The 18,133-nt window shown below is 32.6% G+C and overlaps 2 protein-coding genes and 1 pseudogene across 4 annotated transcripts; 2 read left to right on the top strand and 1 right to left on the bottom strand.

The window, feature by feature from the left end:
* The first annotated feature begins 144 nt into the window (after nt 1–144).
* On the top strand, nt 145–7,314 carry LOC120198398 (thioredoxin H1-like). Of its 2 annotated transcripts, none has more exons than XM_039199747.1 (3): nt 145–270; nt 531–653; nt 7,055–7,314. In XM_039199747.1, exons 1-3 carry the CDS (start codon nt 184–186, stop codon nt 7,199–7,201), a joined length of 357 nt encoding a protein of 118 aa, XP_039055678.1. In that variant the 5' UTR covers nt 145–183; the 3' UTR covers nt 7,202–7,314. The 2 variants fall into 2 exon arrangements, with proteins under 2 accessions (XP_039055678.1, XP_039055677.1); XM_039199746.1 differs by lacking the exon at nt 7,055–7,314 and adding an exon at nt 743–1,102.
* Nucleotides 7,315–9,531: 2,217 nt separating this feature from the next.
* Nucleotides 9,532–12,946, top strand: LOC120198394 (annotated as a pseudogene).
* Nucleotides 12,947–13,849: 903 nt separating this feature from the next.
* On the bottom strand, nt 13,850–16,423 carry LOC120198396 (ubiquitin-conjugating enzyme 15-like). Of its 2 annotated transcripts, XM_039199743.1 has the most exons (7): nt 16,281–16,423; nt 16,027–16,130; nt 15,813–15,915; nt 15,645–15,708; nt 14,383–14,463; nt 14,077–14,165; nt 13,850–13,974 (listed from the first exon to the last, which is right to left on the bottom strand). In XM_039199743.1, the coding sequence occupies exons 1-7, from the start codon at nt 16,308–16,310 to the stop codon at nt 13,879–13,881; spliced, it is 567 nt and encodes a 188-aa protein (XP_039055674.1). In that variant the 5' UTR covers nt 16,311–16,423; the 3' UTR covers nt 13,850–13,878. The 2 variants fall into 2 exon arrangements, with proteins under 2 accessions (XP_039055674.1, XP_039055675.1); XM_039199744.1 differs by lacking the exon at nt 14,383–14,463.
* Between the last annotated feature and the right edge of the window lie 1,710 nt (nt 16,424–18,133).

The raw sequence follows: 18,133 nt of genomic DNA, 5'->3' as shown, positions 1-18,133 counted from the left end.
GACATAAGATAATGCGTCACGTGTTCCCTTAGCATTATAGGTGGCATTCTCGTAATAATTCTCTAAATTCCTCTATAGAATGGGTTTGTACCCTAAGTTCACCACCAGACAAGCGAAGGAACAAGAAAAGGAATCCGCTTTGGAGAACTTTATTAGCTTCGAGATTGAAAGGAAGTGAAAATAATGGGGGAACAGGGACAAGTATTCGCCATCCACACTGTTGAGTCCTGGAACGAACAGCTCGAGTTGTCTAAAGCCACAAAGAAACTGGTAAAAATCTTCTTTCTTTGTATTAACCAAGAACTGGTAAAAAAAATCTTTTTTTTATATTAGCTTGAAATTTCTGTTTCTTGGATTGTTTCGAAATATGGGTTTTGTGTACTTATCTGCTTTGTATCTTCGGTTTGTTTGAAATGAGGTTAATGATTGAAAAATTATACTAAAACTTAGATTTGACCTCCCCCGCTTATTTATCACAATAGTTGGTGATTACTTGGCGAAATTCATACTGTTCTTGGATCTCTGGGTAGGTGGTGGTGGATTTCACAGCTTCGTGGTGCGGGCCATGCCGTTTTATGGCACCAATCCTGGCTGATCTTGCTAAGAAGCTGCCTCATGTCACATTCTTGAAGGTGGATGTTGATGAATTGGAGGTATGAACTCAGTTCTCAAACAATTGCTTAATGAAAAACATGTGATTTTTATGTTAAATTTGTTCAATACATGTTTGTGTTTTTTGCAGCCTGTGGCTCGGGAATGGGGAATTGATGCAATGCCAACTTTTATCTTCCTGAAGGAAGGCGAAAAAATTGACGAGCTTGTGGGTGCAAGTAAAGATGACTTGCAGCAGAAGATAGACTTGCATTCTTCTTCCCCGGTGCAGACTGATTGAATCATTTAAAATATTTTCTTATAAAATGTCCTTCTCTCCAACAGAAGATATTAAATAATTTGTGTTTGTATTTGTATTTGGCTAGTCTTCTTTTCTCCTTGTTTCTATTTGAACCCTAAGTTACATTATATATTGTTGGAGTCAAGTATAGATTATGAACATAAATTATAAAAATAATAATAAAAGTATTGTCTTATATTTGAACCCGAAGTTTCATTATATATTGTTAGGAATTATTAAAAAAAATGGTACAAATATTGGTTTCAATTCAGAACTAAATAAAAAATAGACATTCCCAAGTAAACTATCAGTAACCAAACAAAGAGAAGGGAGAAAATCACTTAAAAGGATTAAGCATGATGTTAAATTACCAAACTGAAAGCAAACATACTGCGAAAGAAGGGGAAAAAAACTAAAACTAAACAAAGATTGTCCTAAAAACTAAGAAACAGTAAAGTCGGCTACAATCAAACGCAGAAATCAAAATTAAACATCCAATTCAGTCGTAAATTCAAAAATTTTTAAAAAATGAAATGATCAATTACAAGAAACAGAACCCAAGAATTTCATCATTTTAATTTGATTAACAAATTCCAAGTTATGAACGAATTATGAGGCTGTGAAGAAAAAAGAGAGGATTTTCCTGTAATACTAGCTAAAATCGTGAAGTCAGATGCAAGAAAAAAGCGATATTAGTATAAACAAAAGGAGAGAGGACTTACCAGGAGAAAAGGAGCACAAGAAACGGGAACTGGTTTTTATTTCCTAGGATTTGACGAACGTCGAAGAAAACAAAAGGGAATATACATATAGAAAAACTCTATTATTTTAGAGTATTATTTTCATTTATAAATGCTAAATTAAAAAAAAAGCGTTATCCTCGGGAATTAAATACTACTTTTTTCATCAAACTATCTTAAATTAGAATTGCTGTATCTTATCTATATCTCTTGTATACATTATATTTTTGTTAAATTATACTTTCGTTGTTATTCTTCCGTTGATTGACATTTTAGAACAAACTCCTTTATTGATCGAAGTATCTAAAGTTTTTTGATGTCTTTAAAGTTTTATATCTATTAATCATCTACAATCATTTAACGTGACTATTGACAGACCCACATATTTATCAGAGTCAAATCTATTATTTGACAAACTTATCTATTTTTTGTGTAAGTATACAAATTTTAAACTCTCTCTCAATCTCTCCCTCCACATCATGTATCATCTTCTTCAACTCATTTGAATTATAATCAGTGACTCTTTGCCCAAATCAAAATGGGTGAATCATTTATAGTCTCCGCAACATCACTTTTCCTATCAACAATTGGTGCAGTGAGCGTAAATTATATATGATTCAAAAACAAGAAGTCCAAATAAACTCCCAAGAACAAATTAACCTACCTAGTTTTGATTTTCTTCCTAAAATCCCTTGAGATGCCTAGTTTTTTTCATCCAACAACAACTAGGAATGTATCACCCATCACACTACGACCATGATCAGAGCATCCTACATCACACTACGAGACTACCATGGTGCCTACAACCAAATCAATAAAAAAATACCCCCAACAGCTATACCAACAGTTCGCGTACTCCTATGACCAAAGCATCCTACATGTTCACAACTTGCATAATGAATTGCAAAGCTTGTATATGTATTTTCAAGCTTCCGAAGTGGTTCAGTTGCAACTACAACAACAAACCAACAATTGTAAGAGTTGATAAAAAAAACTCTTCAAAAGCTGCTAATCTCTCAAAATTAAGGAAGCATACACCAAAAAAAGAAAGAAGGAAAATCCAACACCAATGAGACATTATATTGATTTTACTCGAATGATAATCAACAACACAGTCATAGTCTTTACGTAACTCATTATATCTAGGTTGTTTCAACTATTTTTGTATCAACAAATACTTTGTGACTCTTATGGTCAGCGTATATATATATAACACCTCTCTCCAAAGAGATAACGTCTCTAAATCTTCAAGGCAAAGGATCATTGCAACAAACTCTAGATCATGAGTATGATAGTTATGCTCGTAAGAATTGAGTTACCTAGATGCTAAAGTGACCAATTTCCCCTCTTGTATAAGAATACATATGAGGCTATTTAATGATGCATCTCTGAACAACATATAATCTTTCTTGAACTCGGATTGAATTAAACACCGACACGTTATTCAAAATCACCTTTAATATTTATTCAACCTTTGTTGTCTCTCATCATTTTATTCAAATAGATTTTCTGTTTACAACAAATTGGTCATGGGCGTCGAAATCATTAGAAACCATTGACAAATTGCATGTAATATCCAACAAGACCAAAGAAACAACAAACTTTAAAAAGAATATAGATAAAAACTTTTAATTTTCAAATCGAAATCAAAGTAGAAAAACCTACTTATCTCGCACGTGGGAGTTTGAGCTATGCGCATATCTGGATATTTTGGTACCTGCAGTAAATTGTTGAGGTCCATTTGAGCTACCATGGTGGGAGTGTCGGCTGTCTCACTTTCAAGAATGGCTTTCATTTTCAAGTTTGCAATAAAAACAAAAGTTAATGCATAATTCCTTTTCCATTTAGAAATAAGCATAATTCTAGTAGCTGCCCAAAAAGAAAAGAAGCATAATTCCATGAATTCACGGCCAACAAAAATTCAACTTAAAAAGGAGATTCTCATGCATGTTTACAACTACATCAAACTAGAACCGTTGAGGATAATAAGGGTGTATTTGATAATGCTCTCTAAAATTATTTTTAGTTAAAAAATTCATTTTTATTGTAAAATCAATGTCACACGGATAAAAATTAAAATAATACTGTGAAAACGGAAGTTTCAAACCAACCACAATAACTAAAATTTATAGCTTTTTCATTTTCAACTTTGCGTTTAGAATCAAATTTATATTTTTACCCTTACTAATTCATAGTTTTCACTCATGTGTCATGAAAGATAACTTTAAAATTCAATTTCCTTTATTAATTACGTATTTACATTTTATTTCAATAATTTAATATTAATATCCTTAAAAAATAATTTATTGCTTAATAATTTATCTTAATTACTTAAAATTAAATAAAATTTATGATTTATATATTAAAATATTAATAATGAGTTATTATAAAAATATATCTTTATTATAATTATATTTTTATATTTTTATTATAATTTAAATTAATATGTTTCATATATAACAATAATTCCTTTTAAATTTATTTATAATATATATCTTTCTATTTTTTTAATTTTGAATGGATAAAAGGATAAAAAATGTCATTTAAATTATTTTATTTTAAAATTTAAATGAGTGATTGTGGTTAAATCAAAATAATTAAAATATTATTTTAAAATTTAGATGATAATAAGTATTGATAATATATTTTTTTCTTAATAAAAAAATAATATATAAAAATATTATTATTAATGAGTTATCTTAAAATATTTTTTTATATTTTTTCATAGTTTAAGTTGATATATTTTATATATCATAGTATTAATAAGTGTAAATATAATTTAAATGCTATATTTTTAATTTACAATATAATGTCTAAAATGAACATTTTATCTTTTCAAAATCAATTTTTAATAGCAATCCTAATCAGTTAAATTTTAAAGTGCATTTTTTAAAGTTATTTTCTATATCACTTTTAAAAGTCAATGCCAAAGTGGCCCTAACTATCCCTTCAACTCTAAAATACTTATCTCATATATCAGGCACAGACTAAAGGATCTCAATGATTAAATGATTAATTCTTATCACTTGAAGTTCTGGATTCGAAAACTACGTATGTAAAGGTATAAACGTTAATTGTTAATATATTGAGACTCTTTACACATATGCTACTTTGTATTCACCCAAATTTATCAAAAAAAATTAGATAAAAATATCAGTACAAAATAGATTATAAACAAAATATAAGTCGATTTGTAATATGTTATTGGAAAAAGGGTATGTGATGACCCTTGTACTTTTCCAAAAAAAACAAACAAACAATGTGACCCTCATCGTTTTTTATACACAATGTGACCCTCAAACTTAGAAAATAAATTAAATACGGCCATTTGACCAACGGTTTCCGTCGTTGAGCGTTATAGTGCTAACATGGCGGTCAACAATGGCTGATAATGTGGCAGATGGGCTAAATTGTTTTTTTCGTCGAGTTCTAGGGTCAAATTGAGTTTTTTTTTAATTTCAATGGCTTATTTGATTTTTCAGAAGAAAAAAATATTTTAGATTTTAGATTTTAAATTTAAACTATACAAATATAGAAAAAAAATTAAATAAAAAATAAAAATAAAAATTAAATTACTAAAAAAAGTTTATATATATATATATATAATAAAAAGAAAATATGAAGAACAAAAATGAGCAACTTGACCACCCAATCAAATATATTTGCTCGGAAATATTTTTTTAAAATTATGATACTTAAATTATTTTTAAATCTCAACCTTTAAGTTGAAAATAATAGATTTACATAACCATATTGAGCAAGTATATTTGATTGGGTGATCAAGTTACTCATTTTTGTTTTTCATATTTCCTTAGTAATTTTATTTTTAATTATATATATATATATATATAATTTTTTTAGTAATTTAATTTTTATTTTTAGTAGTTTTATATTTATTTTTTTATATATTTGTATAGTTTAAATTTAAATTTTTTTCTAAAAAAATCAAATAAGCCCTTGAACTTTAAAAAAAAACAATTTGACCCTCAAACTCGACAAAAAAAAAAAACTAATTTAGCTTATCTGCCACATCACCAGCCATTGTGGATATTCACGTTAACATCGTGAAGTGTCACCGTAACGGTCAACGATGGAAATCTTTGGTTAAAGGGTCATATTGAGTTTGTTTTTTAAGTTTGAGGGCCAAATTAAGTGCAAAAAACGATTAGAACCACATTGATTTTTTTAAAAAAATACAAGGGCCTCACATATCTTTTACCTATGTTATTTTCTTAAATCATGATAGAAAATTAAATATTTAATATTAAAAAAAATATATTAAGTCTTCATATTTTAAAATATTAAATGAAAGATAACACATACTAAAAATAATAAATAATACGGAAAAACAGATTGGGCTTTTCTGAAGCCTGATTCCAATCTAAAGGCAAATAAAGAAAGTTTGGGCTTTGGCATGAGCCATCATAATCAATCACGTTTCTCACACGTGTTTCCGTCAGAAAGGCAGACAAGCACGTGGGAACTGTCATTCATTTTATTTATATTTTGCTTATTACATCGAACCCGATTCTACATTTTATGTCAGTCACCACGCGCTGCATTCACCCGTCGTTTGTTCTTATCCAAATCCAAAGAGCGCCGTTCACGCTTCACGGAAACGCTAACTCCAAACTATTCTCACCGCTGACAGCAAAGATTTTGCGTCAATGACATGAGAATGCGCCACGTGTTTCTATAACCTTACCAATGGCATTGTCGTAATAAGCCTCCATATTCCTCTATATAAAGGATTTGTTCACCAAAGAAACTATCAAATAAGCGAAAGACAAAGGAATCCGATTTACCCATTTTTATCACAGCTTAGAGATTGAAAGGAATCTAAAGAAGGGGAAAACAATGGCGGAAGAGGGACAAGTAATCGCCTGCCACACTGTTGAGTCGTGGGAACAACAGCTAGCGTCGGCCAACACCTCCCAGAAACTGGTAAAAATCTCATCTTTCTTTGTATAAACAAAAAGAACTGGTAAAAAAAGATGTTCTTTCTTTATATAAGCGTGGAATTTTTGTTTATTGATTGTTTGGAAAAATGGGTTTTGTTTACTTACCTGCTTTGTACCTTTTGTTCGTTTGAAATGAGTTTAATTATTGTAAAATTATTCGAGAACTTACTTTTTGGATGTTCGTTTGCTAAGATTACTTGGCGAAGTTCACGCTGTTGTTGGTTTTATGGATAGGTGGTGGTGGATTTCACTGCTTCATGGTGCGGGCCATGCCGTTTTATAGCGCCAGTCCTGACCGATCTTGCTAAGAAACTGCCCCAAGTCTTATTCTTGAAGGTGGACGTTGATGAACTGAAGGTAGAGACTGATCTCCGAAGCAATTGCTTAATAGAATGCATGTGATTTTAGCTTTTGATTGTATTAACTCGTTAAAATTTTTCATGATGTTTGTGTTTTTGCAGTCTGTGGCTCAGGATTGGGCGATTGAGTGTATGCCGACCTTTATCTTCCTAAAAGAGGGCAGAATAATCGACAAGGTTGTGGGTGCAAGGAAAGATGAATTGCAGTGTAAGATTGAGAATCATTTGGCCCCGGTGCAGAATGCATGAATTCAGTGTTTAATTGCAGCAGAACCTAGGGTCTTACCAAATATCTGTCTGGAGAAGAACATATATTAAATAATTGTGTTGTGTTTAATATTTGGCTTTCGATCTTGGTTTTATTTGAAATCTATCCTATATTTAAATTAGTACATGCTTTCCATCTTATAGCATCCGTGTTTGATACTCGTGTTTATGAAGCTGATCGCACCACGGGTGTAATTTAGAATGCTACCGACAAGTTTTGGGCTATGATTTTAGTATGATTTTTGCAGATATCAGAGTAGAAAGCTCTCCTTGTGTAATGGTAATGTATTTTCTGGTCATAATGCTTGATGTGTATATACATAACATACCCGAGAGCTGTCCATTGATTAAGACATGAAGATGCTGATTATCGTCGAGAGTCGGGGTTTTTTTCTCTCCGATGGACTGATGTCAGCAACTGGAATAAAATTTAGAAAAATTGTTGTGGATCACAAGTTCGTTCAATCTCAGTCTAGCAACTCGCTTTCAAATGAAAATGTCAATAACGATATTGTATTGGTTTTTTCCATTTCCAGAGAACTCAGAAACAAGGGAATTCCAAATTTTAACACATTTATTATGAATTAAATTTTAAATTTAGATAATATATCTAAAAGCAATATTAGATATATTACATTTTTTTGTGAGAACATGAACAAATAAAATACAAAAAAATATATTTTTTAATAAATTTAGGGTAAATACAAAATAATATTTGTTCAAAGTCAAAGTAATATTTGGAACGATACAATAAAGAATGAAAAAGGAAATTATAAATATTTTTATTCTTTGATTTTTTAATATAATATTTTAAATTGAATATTTTAGATCAAATAATTTTAATATTTAAAATAGACAAATTTAATAAAACAAAGATATTAAAGATATTCTTATGTAAATCAAATATCTTTTAAAGTTTGTACCAACCAAATATTTCTTAAAATTTGTTTCTCTGACATTTTTTTTTTTATATTTGACATTATCAACCAATTTAAGTATGAGGATATGATTTCTACCATATGAAAACACTTCCAAAGAAATTGAACCTCTTTATGATAGACACAGATATGAATTCAAATAATATAAAGATCTATTCAATTAGTGTAGATTTTTATGTTCTTAAATCACCAAACGATAGCTTAATCATGTTTACTTGAATATATTTGGTGAGTTGATGCATGGAGAAACTTTTCAAAGGTTCCCTTGCAATCAGCAAAAGAAAGCATACACCAATCACCGAGCTGCCAACTTGCACGAGAAAAAGACGACAAAAGTCTTTTGCCTCCTGCAAACGTGAGACCGTAGCATAGAATTAATTAAATCGCAGTTGTAGATATGGTAAACGTTATGAACTTATGATGTGATTTATTTTCTAAAATGAAGTATATATTTTATACTGTAATTACGGATTAATGATAATCTTAAAAAAATATTATAATGTGGTTATACTGTTACGATCACAATTTAATATTAGGGGGAGGAGAGGCACTCGAATCGTGATTCATGTGAGCAGATGAAATCCAATTAACATAGGCAATGCCCGCATCAACACCCGAAACAGTTCATCCTGATTTCTGCTCTATATTCCCAACAGAAATGGAACGGATCTTCAAAAGTTGTTTCGCAATTATATCTTTTTATGATATTCCCATGAACAAGATCCACAACCATATGTACATTGAAGGACATATTTTGCAGCATTTTCAGGCAAGATTCTGACCTTAATAAGGATAATATCTTCTGGTCTGACTTTTACTTTCAGAGTTTTGCTATCTTTAAGAACATGATGTATACTAGACAGATAAAAGATAGCGCATGCACCTGTGAATGTATGGAAGCTTTAGTTTAAACCAAGATATCGCAATATGACTAATTGTAATGTGTTTCACTTAATATGTGTGACTGTGACCAATAAGATATTAATATATGTCATCATATCATTATTATTAAAAAAACAAAACTCCTTAAAATCTAAGAATTTACAACGTTTATACAATCTCAGTGACGTTTCAGAAGAAAAAAATCTACCCTTTTTCCTGAAGAACTCAAAACCCACCACTTTTAGAAAAAATAATCTCCAAAAAAAAAAATATGAGAGGAATCTGTATCTGTGCATGTTAGATGTTTATGTAGTAAATCTTTGAAGTGTTATCTGGGCTTACGTTAACGCTGCCATCAAAGATTTTGTTCCTTTTTCTCGCATCACTTTCCTCATCCAAACCTTGTTTTCTGCACTTTTTTCCTTCCTTATTATATCTTCAAAGAAACCAGTTCTTGCTAGGGGAAGAAGAAGATACTTTGCTTCTTTTGATATGGAAAATGAGCTTCTTTTAACCTTAGTTATTTGTAGTTTGATAATCCTTATTCCGGGATTGCCCGTCGATCCCATGGAGCTTCTTGGTATCGACGGGAAACTCAGCGTCGACCAGAACAACGTCGAACCGGCTTCTCTTGATTTCAGTTTGCTCACTCGAAGCCAGCCGCTCGCCGTCTTGCACCCCGATTCGGCTAAGGACGTTGCTCAAGTCGTTAAAGCAGCCTACCGGACAAACCGGGGGCTTCCCATATCGGCTAGGGGACATGGACATTCGATAAACGCACAGGCTCAGACCAAGAACGGTGTGGTGATTCAGATGAGTAGGTCGAAAGAAGGGAGTGAGTTGGATTCGGGGAGGAAGTACCCACCTCAGCCTCGGTTTTGGGCTCGAGAGAGGTACGTGGACGTGTGGGGTGGGGAGCTTTGGAATCAGTGGCCAAACATTCAATCATGGTCCAAAAATCAGCAATGTCCACGAGCTTGACGTAGTTACAGGAAAAGGTGAGCTGTCGACATGTTCAGAAGATCAAAACCCAGAGCTGTTTCATGCTGTTCTCGGTGGTTTAGGACCATTTGGCATTATCACCAGAGCTAGAAATTCCCTTGAACCAGCTCCAGAAAGGGTACCCATCACTTCACTCTCTGTTTTTCATCAAGCAGCATTTATATAATAAGCTATAATTTCTCTTGCTTTTTGTTTACTAGTGTAGGTGAGATGAATAAGAGTTCTGTATTCGAATTTTTCGGCTTTTACCGGCGACCAAGAACATCTTATATCTCTAAATGCACAGCCGGGCTGCCAAAAATTCGATTACGTTGAAGGTTTCGTAATTGTAGATGAAGGGCTCATCAATAACAGGAGATCATCTTTCTTTTCTCCTCGAAACACTGTCAAAATCTCCTCTTTGGTTGCCGCCGGAGGTGTTTTGTATTGCTTGGAAATCGCCAAGAACTACCACGAAACTACTGCTGAAACTATTGATCAGGTACATATTATATTTAATCATAGGTAAACTGATCTCGACTCAACTTGAAAGTTTAGGATTTTAAAATTATTAAGTTTGATTTGGACTCAAAATCAAAAATTAAAAATAGATTTGAGCTTAAAAAAAATTGAACTCAAAACATTCCAAGACTTAATTCGATTGAAGCTCGAACTCAAGTTCGAACCTTAGCCTTAATTTAATTTTAAAAAAGTAAAAATATAATGTATTATTTTTTTTATTTATTTGCGAACTTTTCGAGTCATATATCAAGTAGTTTGCTTTGACTCGTTAAGAATTCGAGCCGAATTCATTTGAATCGAATGTTGGCTGAACTTTGACCGAATCGAGCTTAAGTAATTTATGATCTATCTAGTTTCATTTACCAACCTAATCATAAAGGTTATCATCTTAATATATCATCAATTAGAAAAATATTACTGAGTATCAATTCAAGCTTAATTAATTAAGCTTGTGAAAGTATATAAACTGATGAGATGATGTGTTACAAACATTATTGACGTTTTTTCAATTGCAAGTTAGAATCTTTGACGAGATCATTGTCCTTTTTGCATTATTGTTCTTAAATCTTCCACTGTTGTTCTTCTTTTGTTTTTCATGCAAGATCATGGAATAATAATAGTGTGTAGTATGATTTTATACTAGAGATGATGAACTTATATAATTTTAGGGAATGAACAAGGGGCGGAGAATGAGGGTCTTAAGGGGTCCCGACCCTTGTTAGAATTTATATATTTGATATAATAATATTCTGGTTCATGTAAAAATAAATATTTAAATTAAAAAATATAAGAAATTTAATAAATATTTAATCAAGGACCAAACTAAAAAAAAGATATTCTCGTATTCTCAAAATTTTTGGTTTAATAACAATTTAGGTTATTGTAAGTTTAAATATTAGACAAATTAGGTATTATCTTATGAATTTTGAGTTTTTTTATATAAAAAATCTATGATGAATATAAGGTAATACTTGTACAAAGACTCTTAATTATTTGACAATAAACACTCATACCCCTATATACGCAGTGCTCGAACTCGAGACCTCAAGGATTACAATATTCCCTAAATCACTAAGATCGCGTGGTTCATGTTGAATTTTGAGTTTAAATACCTAATAAGTCTTTATAAATTTTTAAAATAGTATAATATTTCGTCCACTGTCAATATTTAGTTCCGGTTTCGTCCCTTTAATGAACTTATAAAATTTTAATGAACGAAAATACCTTATTAATAGAAAATATAAAACAAATTAAAATATATTAAAATTTGAAAATTTGAAGATACCAATCCCCTCCGTCCGTCTCTATATATATTCGCGTACCATCAACCCATCATATATAAACTTTAAATATTTTGATAACAGTGGATTCATAGACTGGTCGCCTCTTCGGAGATTTATATGATTGAGATTATTAATGTGAAGTTAATATTTTAATGCAAACATATGCTAATAAAACATGGAAGAAGATCTCATGTGATCTATTATCTCATAAAATTCTATTCGAACACTACTTTATGGTTATACTATTGCATTAAAAATTACAAAATCTAAGCCGTCCATAATTCCACCAAAGTATTCACATTTAATTAATCTTCTCTTCCAATTAAACTAAATGCATGAAGTAGAGTCTTTGTTGAAGAAACTAAATTTTATATCGACTTCAGTGTTTACGACTTATTGGCTGTATGTGGATTTCTTGGATCGGGTCCACAAGTCCGAGTTGAAGCTCCGGTCCAAGGGTTTGTGGGAGTTTCCACACCCATGGCTAAACCTTTTTATACCCAAATCAAAGATTGCCGAGTTCGACAAGGGAGTGTTCAGGGGCATTTTGGGGAATAGGACAAGTGGGCCAATTCTGATCTATCGAATGAACAAAGATAAGTATGACCTTTTTTACAGCAATAATTCCATTCCATGGCCATGCATGAAACATGTAAATAGTATCTTCTCATTGCCCCATGCATGCATCTATGATGTTGAAGGCATGTCACCCTTACATTTCTAACATATGCTCCTACATACTAATATATACTATCTATGATACATACATCCATATATGGTGCAGATGGGACCAATGGAGCTCCATGGTGACGCCGGACGAGGGTGTGTTTTACGTGGTGGCATTGCTAACATCTGCCTCGGATAACGGGGAAGTAACTCAGAGCTCAGAGTACCTGACTGATCAGAACCGTCAAATTCTCAGATACCGTGGTGAAGCAGGGATCAATGTGAAGCAATATTTACCTCATTACTCTCCTCAACAGGAGTGGATGGACCACTTCGGCAGTAAGGGGGATTGGTTCTGTGAAATGAAAATGGAATTTGACCCAAGGCACATTTTGGCCACAGGCCAACAGATATTCACACCCACCTTCAGTTCCTCATCGAATATGGCCTCATGACAATGACCATTTGGTACAAAACAAAGCAAGAAGAAACAAGCATTAACACACTGACTTGGGAATATTGATTTTCTTGTTGTGCATTGAAATGGGGGAAAAGGGGGGCCAAAAAGGAACATGATGATACTTGGGTTTAAATAAATAGGAACGAGGGTTGAATTAGACGGGTGATAATGGAGGGGAGGGTTTCTTATAAGCTTTGCAGGGCATGTTTAAAGTGTTGCAGTGCTCGGGATCTCGAAAGCCAAGAACTGATTGCCTTTGGATCTTGTTTGCAGCTTATTCACACAGCTGGCTCCAGTTCATAAATTTCAGGAGGATGATAGATTGACAAAAGAGTAGTGGATTTGCAAATATTTAGTATAATTACTCACAGTTATGCCACAGATCTTACGTGACTCAGATTTACGCCAACTTGAAACACTTGAACAGTAACAGATAATTAAAAGGAAAAACAAATTAAAACGAAAGTACAAAATGTTACGACTAATCCTTTGTTTCGAAAGCCTCAAATTACGACAATATACTATTGATTTCCCGAGACAAATATGTTATAATAAAAATAAAGGTTGTAATTTCTGACCAATCCGTACAATCAACGATGCTCATCTCTTGGCTTGGAAATTTCACAAGAGTAAATTCATGCACGCAGGTTGTATTAGCACAATAATAGCTAAACTGAGGCTGGTAAACTTGGGAAATTGAAAATCAAAATCCATGGCAAGAAATAACCAGAGAACAGAGAACAAATTAAAAGGTCTAAAAGAAAGGAAAGTAAGTTTTACATTGTTCAGTCTGCTGCTTGAATTAGATAACCACATTCAAATTAAATCTACGTTTAATAGTAATTTCATACACAGCAAGACAAATGTAAAAAAGTTCACCACCCCTCGGTTTTCATACACAGATTCTAGATAATAGGTTTATTATCATCATACTTTATCATCATGGAACCACCATCTCGTCTCCTTGGGAGACCTTCCATTGCGACAGTTCTTAACGTATTGGTCGTTATCAGCCGGCCTTTGCTGCATAATTACACAGTGAAATCAGTATTTTAGCATTGAACAGGTAAGGCCAGATCTTGGGAACAAAAACAAATGGGCAAATTGCTAATAATTCCAACAAACCTTTGCAGTTGAGCTTGATAACATGGACAGAATGCTGATGCAGATGGAATTCACAGTCATGGCTGGGGACCAGCTATCATACAGAATATCTGGCATAATATGAACACCACACGATTTTCAACATTGGTTAGCTAGATAAACTGATCAAGTGTATGACAATGAAAGGTACAACATTGACATTAATGATCAAGCAGCCTTCGCGGTTGCTCTACATTATCCAAGAACTTAGTGTGCCTAATTGTTCTAATTAACCCTTGTAATGTTTTTATTTGCCTCCTCAAACATATATTGGTAAAAAATGCTTACCAGAAAAACTGCTGAATGACATTTTTTTCATCAAACATATGACACAAATGTTCTGGTTCATGCTATCCATGGTGTTGCTAACTACCAACCAAATAATCATGAGTAACAGAAACCTGACTAAAATGAAAAGTCACAGGCTCATGAAGCAAAAATTACCAAGAAAACTTGCCAAATAAAATATAAATTGATGCATGAAACACAGTGCATAATAGATTCCTTAAGGCCAGAAAGGTTACAATTAAGCAGCATCTCAAGAAAGAACAATCAGAACCAAAAAACCATATTTGATTGTCTTGGTTTAAATTACCTAATCATCAAAACAACGAGGATCGTTAGAGCCCACAGACACAGAAGACAAGCTTTTAGTATGAAACTCTTTTCAATTCCTTGTGTGGTAGATACAACGTTCTAGGGAATCAAGACTCACTCATTGCCATGATGAGTAAACTGCTCGAAACAATTATTTCACCTACAAACTAGTCGCATTAAATGCAAGCAATGACCAACCTCTCTTAGAAACCTTCCAGTACATATTTTTTCGTAATTAATATTTCCATTAGGTCACCAACCAACTTCTCTTAAACATCTTCCATAACCAGTAATACACTAGAACAGAGTGTCCCCAAGCATAGGACAGAAACAAAAACATTTCATTCTCTCTCTATCTAGTCTTCTCTAAAACCAAACATGGGAAAGTTATCATACATCACTCTGTGACAAATATAATATACTTTACAGTTTCGAGCATAGCTTAATGTACTCACAGGCTCACAGCTGGAATAGAAAAGCGAATGATGGAAAATGACAACATATCAGCATAAGTGAATAGTTCCAATTATAAATAATAGGCTCAAGAGCTACTATGAACAATGATAAAAGATTCTATATCAATTACATAGTCACTCTTAAATACAATAAAAGCGCAAACATGTGCTAGATCATTGACACATTAGATGACCTCCAATTTGGGTAGTATGTCATCTATCATGACAATCAGAATTGTATTTTACAAATTCTGCATGACTAATGATAAAACATTCTCCATAAAGGTGAGAAGGTGACTGGGAACACAAAGTGACATGTCAAAAAAGAACCACTGCAATCATGATTACGAATAATCATATCATGTTCAGGAAAATTCACAAACCAACATTCTCTATCATCTGTAAACATCATGCATTCTTCAAGCAACGAGATTAAAAAGGGTAGTTGTTCAAAACAATTGTTAGCAATTATTAACAAAACTCTAACGACATCAATACCTAAACAAATATGCCCATTGCTGTAAATATGAGGATGCAGAGGTGCTGTAGGAATGAAAATCACCTGCTCAATCAACAAACGAATACCGTAATCTCCATTCATAAACCTTCACTTTCACTATTTACAAAATAACAAAACAATAAGGAAACGGAAAGCAAATGAGATACCTGAGGTGCCTCCATAGGATAATGCTCAGGAAAATCAACCTGAAGCTGGTAAGTTTCATTAGCATAAAGTGTTCCAGGAGCTCCGTTGACGTCGATTATCCATCTTTCCATAAAAAACACAAATCTAACAATTAAAGACTAAAATCCCAAATCAATCCATCTATTGACAGAATCGTCCATAAAATTCAATTAAAAAGAGTAAACAGCAAAAAACCTTTGGAGATTATCAGTCACTTTATGCTTGAATCCAGTGGGTGGATTAACTTGCCACTCCACTAACTCCTTCTGGAGCCTATTACAGGCGATCTTGCTTAAAGCCTACGCAAAAACATAATCCAAACAAAAAAAGGTCAAAAAAATCAAACAAATAGGGAAAAAAAGAATAAAACAAAATAAATTCGGAAGACGCAACCTTAACTAGGGCTAAAAACGAAAAAAAAATTGAATTAAAAGAAAAAGAATAGGAACCTTGCGTGGATGAGCTGAGGAGCTAGTCATGGCTTCCGCGCGAGAGAACTCGGAGAGGAGGGAGTGGAAAAAGACGGTGCCGTCTGCTCTAATTTATATTCTCAAGGATTCTGGAAACGTGAATTATTATTATTGGTGGAGAATGTTGGAGAAATATGTCACTAGATCAAACGGCCCACAAAATTATGGGCTTTGAGTTATGTATTGCTGTGATTTTTTCCACGTGGCCTGAAAAGTACAGGGATAAGTCACGTTTTGCCCCTGAAATTGACTTTTTTAAACTTGATCCCTAATTCTTTTGTCCATGTTAATCCGTGAACTTAACTATTTTTTAATTTAATTCTTTGACTTAATTTTTTTCGTGTCCTGACACTTGTCAATCAGAGATAGCATGATGTTATTCATCCCATGAATATTGTTATTAATCGGAAGATATAATGTCATACATTTTGTTAAATATAATTCTTTCATCTATCTATTAAGAATATTATTTAAATTTTTTTCATAAAAAAAATTCGACTGACAAAACATTTGAAAAAGCCTTTGATAAATTTAATAGGTTTTTCAAGTTTAATATATTGATTAACGGTTGTATTTATACACCTTATTTGTCTATATATAACAATGATGATTTTATATAGAGAAAATAACATCAGTGACAAAAAATCTTAGATAATATACGATTTTGACCAATTTTTTTTGAATTTACGAAAATGACCAACAAAATCGTAATGCGATCTCCACTATTTAGTATAATTAAAAGTCAATCTACAATCAATCGTGATTATTGTAATTTTAAGCAAAACATTCAAAAATAATATCACTATTTAAGGCTCAATCCCACATAGTATTGGGAACAAGTATTGGTAATGCTCAAATCCCACATAGTATTGAAAACACTATTGGGAATGGTATTTAAGGCTTGGCTTTCCCACTTCCTTGTTGAGTGATAGAGAACAAGGGGGACTCTCGCGCGCCGCCACCGCCGTCTCGTCTCGTCTCGGGTCGTGGTCGTGGTCGTGGTAATACGTCGTGGTAATACGTCGTGGTCGTGGTAATACGTGTCTTCGACACGTCCGCGCGGATACTATCTTTTTTTGAGAAAATTCTTAAGAAACAAAATCTTTTTTTTAACTATCACAACGAATTTGAAAAATCGCAACGACAACTGTAGACTATCGCAACGAATTTGAAAAATCGCAACGACAACTGTAGACTATCGCAACGCGAAATGGAAAATCGCAACGCGAAATGGAAAATCGCAACTCGATTTTCAACTACCGCAACGCGAAATGCAACGCGAATTTGCGATAGTGAAGATCGCAATGCGAATTAGAGATCGCATTGCGATTTTGTTGGTCATTTTCGCAAATCCAAAAAAAGTTGGTCAAAATCGTATATTATCTGAGATTTTTGGTCACTGAAATTATTTTCTCTTTTATATATGATACAAGCATGTATAAGGGGTCAAACATATAAACCATGTAATAGTTAAGAGAAGGGGGTTTCTTTTTTTCTTTCTTCTTCTATGTATTCGTATGTTCTATCTAAAAATTATTTTTCATCTCTTTATATACATCATCGATTGTGACTCTTTGTCTGAATAAAAAAGAATTAATCGTCAACAACTGACGTAGCTTATTTGTTCTCATCAACATATATATATTATAATAATATTTTATATGCTAATACGACACACTTTTGTAATAACAGTGAAATTTTGGTTACAAACTAAGAACATTGCCAAGTTCAAAAAATATATAAACAAAAAAAATTTAAGGACCGCATACTAAATTTGGACATTAAATGGGTTATGGTATTACGTTCTTTGCAGATTCGTCTATGAAATTTTA

Source organism: Hibiscus syriacus, unplaced genomic scaffold (genome assembly GCF_006381635.1).
Source record: "Hibiscus syriacus cultivar Baekdansim isolate YM2019G1 unplaced genomic scaffold, ASM638163v2 tig00117056_pilon, whole genome shotgun sequence".
Classification (NCBI taxonomy): Eukaryota; Viridiplantae; Streptophyta; class Magnoliopsida; order Malvales; family Malvaceae; genus Hibiscus; species Hibiscus syriacus.
The sequence above is the reverse complement of the archived record's forward strand: the minus strand, read 5'-3'. Positions and strand labels throughout refer to the sequence as shown.

Excerpts from the sequence above, each read along its gene's own strand:
- LOC120198398 (XM_039199746.1), top strand. The coding sequence starts at position 184 with ATGGGGGAACAGGGACAAGTATTCGCCATCCACACTGTTGAGTCCTGG. Across the intron at positions 271-530 it reads CTAAAGCCACAAAGAAACTG|GTGGTGGTGGATTTCACAGC; the intron begins GTAAAAATCTTC and ends ATCTCTGGGTAG. Across the intron at positions 654-742 it reads TGGATGTTGATGAATTGGAG|CCTGTGGCTCGGGAATGGGG; the intron begins GTATGAACTCAG and ends TGTTTTTTGCAG.
- LOC120198396 (XM_039199743.1), bottom strand. The coding sequence starts at position 16,310 with ATGACTAGCTCCTCAGCTCATCCACGCAAG. Across the intron at positions 16,131-16,280 it reads CCTCAGCTCATCCACGCAAG|GCTTTAAGCAAGATCGCCTG; the intron begins GTTCCTATTCTT and ends GTTTTTGCGTAG. Across the intron at positions 15,709-15,812 it reads ATCCTATGGAGGCACCTCAG|GTGATTTTCATTCCTACAGC; the intron begins GTATCTCATTTG and ends TTGATTGAGCAG.